The sequence below is a fragment of the Cuculus canorus genome, chromosome 1 (assembly GCF_017976375.1).
Source record: "Cuculus canorus isolate bCucCan1 chromosome 1, bCucCan1.pri, whole genome shotgun sequence".
NCBI lineage: Eukaryota > Metazoa > Chordata > Aves > Cuculiformes > Cuculidae > Cuculus > Cuculus canorus.
In genome coordinates this window covers 157,506,309-157,522,621 of record NC_071401.1, presented here as the reverse complement: position 1 = coordinate 157,522,621, position 16,313 = coordinate 157,506,309, and the positions used below count along the sequence as shown (strand labels likewise).

The window sequence follows — 16,313 nt, the reverse complement described above, 5'->3', positions numbered from 1 at the left end:
CAGAGAGACTAATGAAATCCTAATATCTGCTGTACTAACAAGTTTGGAGTTTGCTGTGGTATGGTTTTATTTAAAAAAAAAAAAAAAAATCAAGCTTCCTGTCTATATTTTCATGTTTCTTTTTTGTTTTGCACTTTTTTCTCCCTTCCAGTAATTTTTTTTCTGGGAAATCGCACACAAAGGCCTTGATCGTGTCAAGTGTCCTCTGTCACCAGATCTTCATATGAAATAAAGTCGTGACAACCTTTGGGGATCTACAAATTAGATTACAAATTTGCTGCCGGACTGGAGGAGTTCGATTTTCACCTGATCAATGCAGTTTGAAGTGCCAATATAAATCCTCTGCTGCCATCTTATGGACATTATATTTATCGCGATGCAATAAATAGTACACTATGTTGCTTTAGGAGTGCTTGAAAACGCAAATCCAGTGGGCTCTCTTCCTCATTCACTTCATACTGCAATTTATGCTAAGAGGCCAGAAAGGAAAACTAGGGACATAATCTGCAACTGGATTGCATAGCCTGGCTGCTTATCCAGTCTATCACGTTCCTGCTAGAGCCTTTCACAGTTTAGATCCTTTTTATCTCTACATGGATAGAAGAGATACCTCTGTATAAATTCAAAATCACTTCTCTGGACTCACTTTTAGCAGTTGAAATACAGCTCAAGAGGATAGAGGAATTTCAAGAAGGGGAAGTAGATAGGCTGCGTTTATCACTTTGCATCATCTTTTGTGTCATCTCATATCACCAGTTGCTGCAGATACTGTCAGCAGAATCAGCTGGTGCAGTGTTACAGATCACTTTGAAAGGAACATGGTATGAGACCTTTACATCATCTCTCATCCTATTTTAGCAATATTCAGCAAATGTTTTCTGTCTGCAGAATCCAAACAGCTGCACAAATGTCTCTTTTCGAGGGAATCACACATTAGTGCAAGTGCCCCCTTCACGCAGCCTATCACTGAACAATGGAAAACGGACTTCACTCTTCCATAGTCACAACAAGGTCCTGAGTCCTCATTTTGGGGTTTTATCCATGCAGAGTTGTCAGAGTCCACAGGGCTTCACACGAGTTGTTCCCTGCCCTTTATTGAGAAGGGTGATGGGTGAGCAGCAACTAGAGAGGGTTAATCTCAGTTTAGAATCTGAATCTACACACTCATTCTGAGCATTTTTAATGTGAACAGTTCAACATCACACCCAGCACTAGTGTGTGGGTAGACTTGGCAGCCCATTACTGAAAACCAGGAGGGACTGAGGAGGGGAGGGACGGTTATGTTATCTCTGCTTCCATATGGGATCCTGACCTAGCCTGCATTTCTGAGTTGGCTTTATCAGAGTTCTGCACTTCTTTAAAAGGGCTTTTTAAGCTCTTGACCAAGAAGTGTTTTCCACCTCATCCTAGCACATCACTCCTCAGGACAGAACTGCCTTAGACTTCTCCAAGCTGGACTTCTCTTCCTTTTTGCAAGAACACCAGATACTTTGGAATTAAGAGAATTATCAAGATGAAAGACATCTACACCAGCTGGAGCTGGTGCAACAAGACACTTCCTTATGGATTGTGGGCACATTTCTACCAGTAAATTGTCTGTTTGGTTTGCTTAATGACTTCTGAATTGCTGTAAGAATGTGCTGAATTTTTCTGAAGAATTGTCACCGAAACCTGAGTGCAAAATACCAACTGCAGAATTTTCCATTTCAAGAAAAAAAGGAAAAGAAATAGATATACATGACCTCTACTTGAGCTCATTGTTCTTTACAGTGTCTTGGGTAGACTCTATGATGCCAGCGCTGCTGGCCAGCCTTCTGTTCCTGATCTTCTTACAAAGGCTGGTAAGAGGGGGGTAAACATTGTTCTTTATTTGATGTGGAGAAATTGATCATCAAACTGAAGTAACCCCTTCCTTTTTTTTTTCTCATTTGAAACACATTCTTTAAGTAGCTTTAGGTTCAGCTTTAACTCTTCATTCATTTACTCTGTTCTATTTCTTACCTGTCCTAATTCCTTTTAACAGCTTGATTGGAAAATTCCTCTCGTTTGGAGCTAGGTTGTGTCTGTGTGTAGATCACATGTTCCTTCACTTTTCCAGCTGGTTTCTGCCAGGGCTCTGACAAAAGCAGTGTGTTGTTGAATGGGACAGTGACAATATCGCTCTTTTCCTTATGACTGCCTTTCAGCTTCCATTTAAAGCAATTATGATATCATTGAGAAAGAAACTGAATCCCTGTATATTACCCAGTATAATTTCAGAGGCTAAGAAAGGTATTAGTTTGGTTATGTGTCCAGGATGAATACTTGAGATGAGGTGAATATATACTTGTAGAACTCAACTGTAAACTGACTACAGCACTTTACCAGTCTACTAGGAGATAAAAAAAAAAAAAAACAAACCAACAAATAAAAAGAAGATGTCATCACTCACACCATTTCTTAGGTCTTATTACACAAGATTTTTATTAATAAGCAATGCCAGAAATAGGTAAGTAGTGTGACCTTCATAGACAGGATATATTAGAGATTATTTTCCTGTTATAGAATCCAGTTGTGTAAATCCTTCCTCATGTGTTAAATATTTATTTACATAACAGGTCCAGCTGGCCTTACGGAGACAGGATGAATAAAAGTTTAGGCACAGTGCTACTATATTGTCCTTTACTGAACATTGTGAACTGAAGCTAAACATGTATAAAAGGTATTACAAGATAGGAAGAAGAAATTCACCCCTGAGATAAGTTCAGGCTGCACTACCCTGAGCACACTGTTTTGCTTGTTCTTTCCCTCTTCAAAATCACTTACTCATCATGAGCAGAATTTTGAAATAAATACATCATGAGTCTGCCTTGCAGGCCTTATCTTGCCCTCCAAAGGGCAAACTCTCCTGAAGTTAACCCACTAATTAGAAATCTGGCATGCTGGCTGGCATTTTCCTTAGGTGGGGCTTGGACAATAATCTGAGGTTGCTCAGAAAGGGTCAAAGATGCCAACCTGCTGTGCTTGCTCTACCAATAATGACAAAGAAGCAAGAAGAGGGTGGGTAAAAACCTGGCTTACATCCATAGAGATATACAAAACAGCAAAACTTCTGATGCTAATCTTCATTTGCTTTTACATTGCAGGCTGTGTCCCACCTCATGATGGATATGGCTCTGCATTCCTTTGATGACCAGTATCTGGGGTGCAGAGAGCAGGTAATAGAAGAATTGGAGAGAGGAGACTATTTCCAAAAGGAAATAGCTGCTAACAAGGACTATTTGAGTGTTTGGAAAAAGGCTCAGGTGGCTTTCTTAAAGAGCCCTGTAGGTCTCCTGAGGGATATGCGTGAAAGCCATGCCATAGTGCTTATGGCTTACACCATGAACTCTTCCCTGCACTCCCAGCTGAACTGGGCCACATCTACAGCAGGAAAATCTCCAGAACACTACAGACACAAATTCAGTTTCAAATACTTTCACTTTTACCTAACGACTGCTATCCAGATAATGAAGAAATGGCAGAGCAACAAGGAGAGTATGGGAAAAAACAAGTGCTACCTGGTGCACAGAGGTGTAAAAGACTTATATATTGAGGCCATGGTAGGCAGCAGAGTGAGATTTGGCCGTTTCACCTCCACCTCCCGCCTCTGGAATGAAGCCCGAAAGTTTGGGAACGAAACTTTGTTCACAGTTACCACTTGTATGGGAGCAGCTATGCAAGGCTTTTCTTTCTACACATCAGAGAAAGAAGTTCTCGTTCCCCCTTATGAGTTATTTCTTGTGAAAAGCTTTTTTCGCACACAGCATGGTAACCGACTACATCTGCACTCTGTGGGGAACTACAGCAAGTACCACTGCCAGCTTGTGGAAGGTATCGTATATGCGGGGGGGATGCAGGATGGTCCACTCTCAAGTACCCCAAAGACCCCTCACCAGCTGCACCTACATGAGGCCACGCTCAAGGCCAAATTTGTATCTTGCCCACTGTGTTTGCCTACCAGAGTAACATAACCCAGTTTTCATCTGTTTTGAAACCTGGAAGCACCCCACAGCTCACTAGAGATGAATCCATGTGATACATATCAGGTCTCAAGGTTCTCTGCAGCCTCTGTTTATTCTATCTGCCACTGCAAAGATGTCATAGGGCACAAGTAGTTGGGTCCCCAATAACCCTACTGCAAGGACAGTACATGAGATTTGCAGACAGCTTGAATTCATATATTTATTCCAGTGGCTTGCAAGGCTGCCAGATTTCAAGCCTCAGGACAAAACTATTGCTGCTTTAGTTGTGTTCTCTCTCCTGTGGTGGAAGGGAGGAAAAGTGTCCTTTGGCAACGCGCAGACTGAGTATCCTGGCTACAGAGGTAACTATTCTGTGCTGGAAGACCTCACTAGAAGCCCTGTCCTTCCGTGAGTCTACCACCAACACAGGACTCTTGTGTTTGTCTCTCTGAGCCATAGTGTATCAATGCAAGCTTTGAGCACAAAATAATCATTCAGGATGAGTGATTTGTGACTGGACCTAAGCCAAAGTAGCAATCAGACTTAAGAAAATGGCTAACCTGGGCAAAGACCGTGTTAGCAAGTGCAGGAAGCCTTTAGACAGCCAAAAGTGGTCTAAATGAATGCTCTTGACTTTCTTTCAGCTTCAAGAAGCAAGAACAGTGGTCCCACTGTCCTCATCTCTGTGTTTCTTCCTGGCTTAGTTGGAATTTTCTTGCATATGGTCTGCAATCTCTGATTTTCTGGCTGCATCCAGGTATATACATTTGAATAGCAGGCAAGAGGAATCCACAGGAAATCAGTCTTTGGAGTTCCTGTTGTTCCAGAAGGTTCAACCCGCCCTTTGCTTATAGCTGCAGCTCTCCAGCTGAGATTGGAATATTAGATTAGTTCATCAAAATAGACATTCCCTGGACCCATTCAGGTAGGAGAGCAGTTACCTATGGCCTTTCTGAAGAGTAGGGCAGCAACGCTCTGCACTGTAGGTAGCTTTTCCCTTTAGGCATTCAGGAAAGACATATGGACTTTTGACAGTAGGAGTGGTTCCATATAAGCTTGGTGTTGCCATTCCCTTGAAAATCCAGCAACAAGGAATGTAGAACTGATGCACAAGAGCAATATTACCATTAGAAATACAGTCACTCAAGGAATTTTGATGTCTTCAGGTTTTAGTAGAGAAAAAGGGAGAGTTTGAGGCTTAGCATCTTGTGTATCGGATTTAAGTGTCTCTAATGACAGAAGCCATCACCTAATCATCTAAAACCTAGTACCATGTTCTATGAAACTGAACTACTTCCCCTGAAATCCTGATATATACTTGCCGAGGAAGCTAAAACAGATTTAATACAGAACTATTTTACTGTTAGCTTGTTTTCTGCCTATATTTCACCTCACGTTTTTGTGGCTTTTGGTTTACCAGGGATTTCAGGTAATAAGTTGTCAGAACTTGATTTTGACCCCAAAGTACTCAAAGGTATTAAGCCCAGATTTCAAAAACAACGACAACAAAAAAGAAATTATTAGAAGCACTTTCTGCAGGTACTTTTTTTTATGTGTGTTCAAACATGCTTAAACTCTTTCCTATATAAGAATTACAAGAATCAATGTGGATTTCTGACATATCAGCACATTTATGCTTCTTGCTGCTTATCTATTATTGCTGGGACACAGGCTTCAACCATTTTAACAAAGGTTTGGAATCCTTCACAAGAAGGCTTCAGCACCATGAAAGCCTCCTCTAAGTAGTCAGCTGCTATTTTCAGGCTTTTTTTCATGGATCTGTGTCCTTGAGGGGTAGCATGTAGGAAAAGAATGACTGAAGAGGGGGAGTCTAGAAACTGAAGCCCAGTATGTTGGGACATTCCACTGGAGCTGCCTTCTGTGGTACTCGGTGTCTCCTTTTGTTGCAGCATCTTCACAATATCAGCATAGTCTATGAGGAGTTCTGATACTCGGATGTATAAGGCAGGTGAACTCAATAACTGGTGAAGAGCAGACTCTACAGCACCAGGGAAGTTGTCATGTTTCAACATCACTGCAACAAGTGCACCCACGAAGCTTTTGACAGCTCCCTTGTAGCTCTCATAGATTTCCTTTACTGCGGTGATCCTGTCCCGCAGGGAGGTGGTGGAATTAGAAATTTTAGCCAGCAAACTGAGCTTGATGCTTTCCTCTACATCTTTGCCTTTTGTTTCCATGGTGGTTTGCATCTCTTTCAAAGCACTGACCATGAGCTGCAGATTATCTTTAATGCTAAAGTTTTCTTTCACTGGCATGATGGAGAAGTTGGTGCACAGATGCTCATTGAGGAGTCGGAATATTGTGTTGGTTGAAGAGACATAGGCGTACACTGTGTCATGAAGATTATGGCAGGCCCTGACCAGCCTTTCTTTATCACTTGCACAAAAAAGGTGGGATAACATTTCTGGTGTGTGTTCTGATTCTGAAAAGCAAACAGAGGAAATCCAGAAGACACAGGGGAATAAAACTGACATATTTTCAACTAGAATGTTACATTTCTGAAACCAATATTACAAATTATCAACCTACTTGACCCACCCTCCCCCAAGACATTGCAGTTAGAAGAAAACATGGAAAAAGCTGTCAGCCTTTGCAGAAGTCTTACCAAGTAGGCCAGCAAAGTATGCTGTAAACAGCTGCAAGTATTGCTACTCTTACACAGCAGGAAGTGTGACTCTGACCTTCAGTATGCAAACTGAAAAGCAGTGGAAGTACTGTAAGTGAATTATTCTTGCCTTTTAGTGTTTATTAGTAAATTTATGGGAGTCCTAGCAAACAAGCTACTTTACATCATTCTTAGAAATACAATCCTTCACTTTGTGTATAGTGGTGGGTCTACACAGAATGAGACATATTCTGGGAAAGGGGGAATAGACACAGCAAAGTCAAATGCATCAGACATCTACATTCAAGAGACCAAGCAAGTGAAGACTGAGTAATGTAATGTTTTGTCAGGGCGCGGTTTTCTGTGAAATGACTTATATCTGTCAGTTCACACAGTGGCCAGACATTGCAAGCATCTCTTGATAGGTGGAAGCACAAAACATTCTTCTTGCTTGGGCTCCCATCTTCCTACCATTTTGACTACTAAGGAAGTTATGTCCTTGCACCTAAGGGCTCTCCCAAGGCCTTCTGCAGGTACAGAATGTAGCTGAAGGGACTGCTCTTGATTTTATGTTTATTTGTGCCAGAGCCCTGAAAAGCCTGGTTGCAGCAAACATGTTTCATCAGCTATTGCTGTGGTTAGATATGTCCAAGCAGTTGCAACTTCCCATCTCACTCCATACTTTTTAAGACTTTTCTCTCATTGCTCAGCTCAGCCTGCTGCTTGTTCCTCCTTTCCCTTCCCATGGCAAAAGTGATTTGAAATTGTGTGAAATGGTAAAATTGATTTTAGCCTCTACTGCTGTTCAATCAGAGCTGGCTCTGGGGCTCCTCACCACCTCTTCCATTCTCACAGCATCAGAGGAGAGGACCCGGAAAATTGCAGCAAAGCATGGTGACAGACACTCCAGCTGAAGTCCTCCCCCCAAACATAATAGGTCTGAAACGATAGCTATTAATCTTCCCTAAAGACCTAGAATAAAGCAGAAACAAAACTGCTTGCTTATCGTTTAAATTATTTTCTGCCATGTTCCAAGCAATACAGTGGAGACTCTAGAAAAGAATAATTTGCATTCACTGTAAACTTTGAGGACCTGAAAGTAGCTTCCAGAATATAGAATGTGACACAAAGGCAGTTGCCAATCTGACCAATTCAATTCCATTCACTACAATATTGGAGGAAGTATTTCAGGACTACATGGCACTTTCAGTTAATAACAGGAGTCAAAACTAATTGATGATTGCAGAAATGTAATAGTTAAATCACTGTTGCTCTCTCTCAGCTCATGTCTTCATGCCTACAGCTGTGAAAACAAGGGCAGTTAGGTACTCTGGCTCTGGGCTGAATATAATAGCTCAGCTTTCAGGGGAAAAACAAGCTGGCAATTGCGGAGCACTCATTTTATGTTTGGTCTTTCATTTGCATCTGAGGACTCAACCATTCTATACTGGGGAGGCCACATTCATGAGCAGCTCTGTATTTCTATGAATCAGAGCATGGAAGATGTCTAGCTTGGATGAAGGCAGAAATACAAGCTTGTCTTACTGGGACAGAAAAAGCCCGTTTTCACTGTGTGTGGTATCAGTTACCCTATCTGCGTGGGGCTGTCCAACATGCCTTCTGTAATTCGCAAGTCTACAAAAAAAGTTATGGCAACAATTCATTATTGCAAGCAATAGCTGCAAGCATTAGTGTTTATTGTTTATACTTATAAACAATAGAATTTTATAAATCCCAGTGCAAAACCTAATCCTGTATCTGTATGAATGAAAAGCACTGTCCCACATCTTTTACATTGTAAGAACAGCAAGTAATACCATCCCCTTTCAGCTATGGCTGTAGGTACCTGTGATGCTACCCTTGTCATAGGCAGAGGGATTCATGCAATACTTATTCCATCAAGGAACAGAGACCTTTGGAGGGCCTAACAATTGGGAACTAACACGAAATAAACTGAAATGCGTTCAAATTGAAAGGAAGGAGAAAAGAGGAAGAAAATTAAATTAATCCAAGAAAACACCACACAATAGAATTAATGACGAGCAGGCAGGCAACAGGACCCAGCTGAAGCCCGGGGTCTGGATCCCTAACTCGTCACATGCTGCTGGAAAGCACCAGAGGAACACAAGGGAAAGAGGATGAAAGTCACTGTCCCGTACACATTCAACTGATTGCAGGAGCACTCAAACAAAATCAGGTAAGCAATCTAAATGTTTAATTAGAAAAGCTTCCAAAGAAAATCTCCCCGGAGCTAGAGAAATAGTCAAAAATACGCAAATATATGTGGCCTGCCAAACTCATGAAAGTGAATATAAAAACTAGCAACAGTGTTAATGTGAAGAGGTAATTGTAGGATTAAGAGACAGAATCTAGAGCAGTTTTTAGAAGCTGAAATAATCATGTGTAAAGAACAGATGCTAAAAGTCTCCTCCACACTGTATAGTACACAAAATGTTCATTGAAATGCTATTCCTGTTAGAATATTTTGCCTTCTCAGTTTCTACAAATAAGGGAAAACAAATGACCTTTCAACAAAACATCACTGGAGTGGAAAGGATCTAATATCCTACTGAGTCAGAGAGCAAGCCAGTAACATCACTGAGGCAGGACTGATTCGAATTCATACTTTATATTAATATGGCTTTATGATTCCTGAAAATCACAAACCTTTATGGTACATGTACTTTGCTCCCTCCAACTTGAATGAAAAGAAAGATGTGTTAAAGAGTTTTTTTTTATCTTGATGGAGCTACAGGATAGGTGGCTGGAAGAAATGTATAGTACTGTGCAAATTCTTGTGGAAAAAATTCTCTCCAGATTGGCTTGTATTTCAACATTGAGACTCAAAGTTGGCCAAGAGGCTGTTGGAATCATTCTGGTTTTCTACAGTGATCTTGTTGGGGAGGGTGTGTTTAGTAAACTATAGCTGAATGGGTTAGTGTCAGATGATTTGCAGATAGCAGGTAATGTAAGAGCTACCAAGGACCAAAATGACACAAAGGTGTTTTTTTTAAGAAGAAATATCTAGCTAGTTCTCTCTATATAACTACTTGTATCTATAACTGTGATATGTAGGCATTAACAACAAGAAGAGGTTTATCCTTGAAAAATTCGAAGCATTGCATAGCAGTGGCCCTGATTTGCAATAAGAGGGCTGAGAACATAAAAGTACCAACAAAGAAATGAGTCACCCTAACTCATTCATGGTTTGCCCCTGTTGCAAATACACATTTAAGTTAAAATCAGGCTAAAGCATTTTTACCTTGCACCTGGTGATGGGTTAAAGGGAAGTAGCACAGAATTGATTACAGAAGCCTAGTGATGAGGACAAACTCCATGATCACTGGTAACTCAGTCACTTTGGATTCTGTATATTGACATGCAGATAATGAAGAAAAATGCATTAAATATGCACCTTTACTGGCACCCAGTGAGAGCTCAGAGAAGAATGATGGCCATAAGTATCAGACATAAGTGTTCGGGGAATCAAAGAAGTACAATATTGTGCTTTGGTCTGTACAGTGAAAAGGAATGGCTAGGTTCTGCTCAGTGATGTCCTAGGAGCTCCGTAAGCACCTGCTGATATTAGCTCCACACAGGACACCCTGGCTGTGGAGACACTGGCTGCACAAGCGGGGGTCCCCCTGTAAGCTGGTGTGTGCTGCTCCAAAGCAGTCTGCCCTCACAGACATCTTGTTAGACCTGATGCACCTCACAGTGCTTTAGCAGCATGCTGTATATCACGGGGCTGTTTGCAGCTGTTTGATGTCCAGGAGTGAAAAAAAAAACAATGGGAAATCAATTACTGCATTAGAGAGATGAATAAACAATGAGAGAACAGGGTTAAATATCAGAGAATATGGGACATGTATGTAAGGTGACACTGGATAGGATGGTTTTATTATGATTAATTCTACTATTCTTTATGAATTCAAAAGTGTGAGTTTATTAGCAGAAGCACAGAATCTTATATAACAACATTTTCACCCTTATGTAAACTGCGCCTGTGCCATTGGTCATCATAGTTGATTAAAAATCAGATGCCACACACTGAAAAAAAGACAGGCTGATACAAAAGTATGTCTAGAAAAGGCCTTTTGTTTCCATGGCTTATTTTAGATTTGCTGATTAGATGAGATTGTTCCAGTTTTTAGTGAACTACCATGATCACTAGATTCTACTATGTTCAGTTTCCTTGGTGAAGAAGACCCGTGTTCATTTTACTGACATGCTAATTACATTTTTGTTGGCTATTTTTGTTGTTCTGAGTACACCCAATGTCTTATAATGTCCTTTTCCAATAATTTGGCTAAAGATCCCAAACAAGAATTAAGATACCTACATCTACGTCCTATGCCTTGGGATTTGACTTGCTGAGTATAAAGGGTGAGGCAGAGACAAAGAAGTTTACATTTCAATGCTCTTTATGGGCTAGGGTTATGGGTGTCGGACAGTCTAAAAGATGTTTTTTCTCTCTTGAAGTAGCCTGTTTCTGAAGAATGGCGCTGAGTGACCTCCTTTACCCAGATAATCCCAAAAGAAGGCAAGAATTGATCCATCTGCACCAGGAATTGCTCAACTGCATGTCTATAAATTTCCATGCTACAAATGAGCTGGTTGGAGTACTGAATGAACAGCTGGGCTGTACCATTGCCCGCATTCAGATGAGAGAGAGCAGCACTGTCAAGGAAAACTGTGACATTATCATTCGAGCGATGAGTGAGATTCAGCATCAGCTACAGAAGATTGATAGTGACATGAAGGAAAAGCTAGAGCCTGTGCTGTACCAGCGGCTGTATGACATCAAGGAGCCTGAATTGGAGAAAATTGCAATAGCTCATAAAGTTTTTTCCATTGTTCTTGGAGAAGCGACTTCCACAGCTGGGATGGTAGCTGTCAAACTACTCAGTTCCAATTTTATAACTCTCGCTGTGAGCAAGCTCATCAGTCTCCTTGCGCAGATTGGGGCATCTGTTCTTGGGGGAATCAGCATCACCATTCTTGGGCTTGGCATTGAAATGATTCTCCATGCCATCCTGGGAGCCGTGGAGAGGAATCAACTTCTGGAAGCTGTGAGAAGCTATGAGAAGCACCTGGATGAGTTTAAAGCAGCCTCAGAAAAGTACCAGCGTGACATACAAGAAGTGGCTTCTTTGGTGAGACAGCAGGTTCAGTGAATCAAGTTGGAGTTCTCTCTTCTGCTGTGACAGTGGTTGCAGCAGCTACACCTTCAGAAACCTTTTTGATTCATTACGAGAAACGAACTACCAATGTTTTATTCTCTTACTAGTGGCAGCAGAGCAAGAGATGTGACAGATCAGGGAACTGGCATTGAAATATATTAATAGGGAAGTGATTTACAGATGCTCCTGGGAGGCAATGCTTTGAACACTTTGAAATTCTGCTTAAGCTGTTTTCAGGAATGCATTACAGGTGACCCTGAACTGTAATTTGTATTAGTGCCAATAATATAATATTCTCTGCTGAAGCTGCAGTGGTGAGAAGGTGTGATTTTTCTCTTACTGTGTTTCTATATAAAAACTGACTACATGATAGGGGAGAACAATTTCAACAAGTCAGTTCATGTCTTCATCTGGAGGGCTCATCAGGACAATTGTGGTTGCTAAACTCTTAGCATGGATTAGTTCTAAATCTGATAGTCTGAATTCCCTTTTCATAGAAGTGCTTACAAGGACTAGCCGAAGCATATTTAACTGCTGCTTCCTGTCCCATGCCTGCCTAAGGAGCCAGCCAGAGATCTTCTTTAAATAAACTCTAATCCCAGTAGATTACCAGGTGAGAGAAGCATGGGCCTACAGGCAAATGCACACAACCTTGCCCCACAACCAAGAGATACCAGCTCTAGCATTCCAGGCATGTCTGGCTGTGAATAACCTCTTATGCTCAGTAATGTCCCACTTCTACCATTCCACAAGTAAATATTTAGTGTGCAGTTGCCACTTTGTTGATTGAAATGGGATTGTACACGTTTACAGCCTTATTAATGCACTAAATTTATTTTCAAGTGCTTTACCCAGACCCACCAATATCAGGCTTCCAAGAGTGTGCTCAGATTCTGCATTTCCCTATATGCTACTGAATGTCTTTATTTTTCACATTTTAAAAACAAAGCTGGAAGCAAAAATGTGATTAGCAATCTCTTCATCTGATTTGCTGTGTTTTATTTTTTTGCTTTGATGTTTGGAAAAAAAAAGGTAATTTAAGAATTAATAAAAATATACCTGAATATTGTAAGGGCTTTCTTTCTTGTACTTGTTTTTTCTTTTATTCTGTCTGAAAAACTAATCTTAAATCATACAATGAAAAAATATTAAAATATTCACTATAGATGCTATTTACAAATTCTTTTTTATGTCTATGATAGACTAATCCAGTAGGATTGTGTATATGTTCCTTTTTTCAGCACCAACTTCCCCAATATTAAAAGCATACTTAAATTCATACTTGTTTATTAATATTCAATATTAGCAATATTAGATGATTATAATAATAACTAGATCGTGCCTATAAAAGCAAAGAGATGTGTGAGATTACAACAGGGAAGCTCTCCATTGGCTTCATAACCCTTCCATTCTGGGTTTTGGTGTTTGTTTCCGCTGATACTGTTCCCACCCTTAACCATCTTTCCTGACGCCTCTTCGCTTTTCTGTTTCAAAGCCACAAGATGGCAATGCAGCTGCTGGTTCTCAAGCAGCCATCAGGGAGAAAGTCCAGAGCTCAGGAGCATGGGTGGGTGCCAGGGACTGATAAATTGCAGCACAAGCTGCAAACTGAGAGTTGTGGGTCAGGAAAGGCAATTCAAAAAAAAAAAAAAAGGACTACTTTGCCTCCCACGAGGTATTGTGGGGGATGACACGATGACCTGAAACATCATTTCTCTAAGACAGGACATCTCCCATCTCCTGACACAAGTGGCAGTTTTAGAGGTATTTGTTTAGAGGCGATAGACTTTCAATCAGCAGAACAGCAATAGTTGCATGTTGGAGAGGCAGGAGTTCCTGGCCTTTGCTGACTTTCTGTGTGCAAATGTACATTGCAATTTATAAAGAACAACAGCTTGATATTTATCTTTGCAAAATCGCCAATCACTACTGTATCAGAATAGCAGAGTCAAAATAAAACAATTTTTTTAATCATTTTCAGGCAGCTTATCCACATTTTCTGGGAAGAAAACTCTAAGCATTGTCAGGGGAAGTGGGATACGCTACGAGGAACATAAAGATATGCAATTTCAATTCACCTCTTAATAGATCCTTGTTTCTGGTGGGCTTACAGGAAAGCTGACTTGCCTGCAACAGCAGCCATGGCAGGTGTTGTGTCCATGAGATGCTAGAAGATGCTGACGATGTTGGAAGCTCGTGGGCCTGTCCCTCAGCTTATGATGCAGGAGGCTGTGAACTCACAGAGGCCGGGTCAGCATCCCCAGCCCGCAAGGAGGGCCATCCATGACCTAATAGAGGGGTATGGTAATACCCAGCCATAACAACGTGGTTTTGAGGTAAAAAACCTGCTGATCACCTTGGGACCTTCCCAAATCTTTCCTCCAGCTCTAGTAATAAGAAAATTGATGCAATTTGCTTGCATTACTTGACAGTTGTGTGTTTCTTTTTATTAGCCATTTGTTATTAAACTGGATGCAGCACACATTTAACCAGCTAGATGCATGGGAGAGCACCCACCAGAATAGAAACAGCTTAGCTATGTTCCTGCATGGTAACTGAAATTCTGTCTCACAAAATATGAAATAATTCCTGAAATACTCTCTGTAGCCTTCTGACCAGTTTTACACTCTGTCCTCCAAAGATGTCATAACCATTCTGAGGTTAACCAGTCTGCTGACACTTCTTCTCTATATACCCTGGAGCTGCCTCTTGGCATGAGAGAAGTACCATGTGGAAAATGTGAGAGGACCATTGTCCTCCAAGTCAGCTCCAAATCAGCAGACACTGCTGGGAGAAAGCAGTTAGAGCTTCAGCAGTACTGCTTGAGAGCAGAATCATTATGACAGAAGATCCCAAGCCCTATGAGGAGCTGCCAATTTTCAAAGCCTCAGCTATCCCTCTCTCCAGCGATGTGTGTGGATAGCGTGTTCCTATCAAAATCCCTCAAGCATTCTCCCTCTGCTCAGTCTGTTGTTGTGGACAACGGATTAAGAACTAAAACGATACACTGTCATGTTCTAAATAAGAACAGCCCCAAAGAAGAAGAGAAACTCTAAACCAGCCAAAACCAGTCTAACCTGCTTTCCAGCCTGCACTGGATGGTTGCAACCAAAATCTGCCCTGCAGCAAATTCTTTCTGGTAGCAAGAACAGTATAAAAAAAAAACCAACAGGCCAAAGAGGTACAAGGTGGGGATGTCTCTGCTGTGTATGCGATGAGCAAGACTCCCTAAGCGCTGAGACCTCCTGAAGCCCTGGCTCTGAGGATGCTCCTGGGCTGGCCATCTCACTTGGATTCTGTGTCATTTGGGATTAATAATTGTGTTAGTATGACGTTAAATTTATAGTCTTGCTTTTACCCAACCAGCAATGATTCTTCATAAAGTTCCAAATTTGCCAAGGAAGTCTCTGTTATTTGAAATACTGTAAGAATGTCATGTTGCAAGGTGCATCCACACAGAGCAGAAGGTCTACAAATCCTGCTCAGACATCAGATTATCTCTGTTCCCAGGTGCACCTGTGCATAGAAAAATGTCCTTCCTATACCTCCCCATGGCATGTCAATTCTTTAAGCCTGCACCCATACATCATTTCTTGCCCCCTCCTTATTCCCAATGATACAGATGGTATCCATGGTATCCAAGGAGATGTTCCACATATCTTTATCGTGGTTCTTCATGTGTCTGTGCACTTCTGATGGGAGAGGCAGTTTGGGCAATGAGACCAAACCATTCCCAACCACCAAGTGTTCACCAGTATCTGCAAAGCTGGTCATCAGTTTGCTGCAGGGGCTTCCATGGAAGGCTGCAGGGTAAGGCAAATAACAGAGCAGCTCTTGTTGTCTCTGCTGGGACAAAATTAGCTCTCCTGTCCTCTTTGTATGGCCTGAGTTGATGAATCCCATCCAGTCATTTTTCTACAGTAGTCCCCTAAACAGCAGCTGGCACACGTGTTACAGAGGAGTGCCAGCTTTGCTCACAGGGGAGCAGTGCCGCTACCAAGCCAAACCCAACAACAAACCAAGCACAGGAAGGACATGAATGTGTTAGAGCAAGTCCAGAGGAGGGCCACAAAGATGATCAGAAGGATGAAGCACGGAACACCTCCCCTATGAGGACAGGCTGAGAGAGTTGATCTTGTTCAAGCGTAGAGAAGAACAGGCTCCAAGGAGACCTTATAGCAGCCTTCCTGTATTTGAAGGGGTCCTATAGTAAAGACAAGGAGGGGGTCTTTATAAGGGAATGCAGTGACAGGACGAGCAGGAACAGTTTTAAGCTGAGAGAAAGGAGATTTAGATTAGATCTTACAAAGAATTTTTTTCTGTGAGCCTGGTGATGCACTGGAACAGCTTGCCTAGAGAAGGCGTGGCTGCTCCATCCCTGGAGGTGCCCAAGGACAGGTTGGATGATGCTTTGTGCAACCTGATCCAGAGGAAGGCGTCCCTGCCCATGGTATGGGAATTGAAATTGGACTTTAAGGTCTCTTCCAACCCAAACCATTCTCTTATCCCGTAAAAAAATCC

At 41.6% G+C, this 16,313-nt stretch overlaps 2 protein-coding genes across 6 annotated transcripts; both read left to right on the top strand.

The window, feature by feature from the left end:
- The first annotated feature begins 1,337 nt into the window (after nucleotides 1-1,337).
- Nucleotides 1,338-14,154, top strand: ART4 (ADP-ribosyltransferase 4 (inactive) (Dombrock blood group)). 4 transcript variants are annotated; one of them, XM_054054790.1, is made up of 4 exons: nucleotides 1,338-1,841; nucleotides 3,126-3,852; nucleotides 4,628-4,740; nucleotides 13,906-14,154. In XM_054054790.1, the coding sequence occupies exons 1-3, from the start codon at nucleotides 1,788-1,790 to the stop codon at nucleotides 4,720-4,722; spliced, it is 876 nt and encodes a 291-aa protein (XP_053910765.1). In that variant the 5' UTR covers nucleotides 1,338-1,787; the 3' UTR covers nucleotides 4,723-4,740; nucleotides 13,906-14,154. The 4 variants fall into 4 exon arrangements, with proteins under 4 accessions (XP_053910765.1, XP_053910758.1, XP_053910754.1 ...); XM_054054783.1 differs by lacking the exon at nucleotides 13,906-14,154 and adding an exon at nucleotides 8,513-8,644; XM_054054779.1 differs by lacking the exon at nucleotides 13,906-14,154 and adding an exon at nucleotides 8,440-8,572.
- SMCO3 (single-pass membrane protein with coiled-coil domains 3) lies at nucleotides 4,742-13,070 on the top strand. Of its 2 annotated transcripts, none has more exons than XM_054054810.1 (2): nucleotides 4,742-8,806; nucleotides 11,095-13,070. In XM_054054810.1, the coding sequence occupies exon 2, from the start codon at nucleotides 11,109-11,111 to the stop codon at nucleotides 11,784-11,786; it is 678 nt and encodes a 225-aa protein (XP_053910785.1). In that variant the 5' UTR covers nucleotides 4,742-8,806; nucleotides 11,095-11,108; the 3' UTR covers nucleotides 11,787-13,070. The 2 variants fall into 2 exon arrangements, with proteins under 2 accessions (XP_053910785.1, XP_053910777.1); XM_054054802.1 differs by having other exon boundaries at nucleotides 4,743-8,806; nucleotides 11,092-13,069.
- Nucleotides 14,155-16,313: the final 2,159 nt, after the last annotated feature.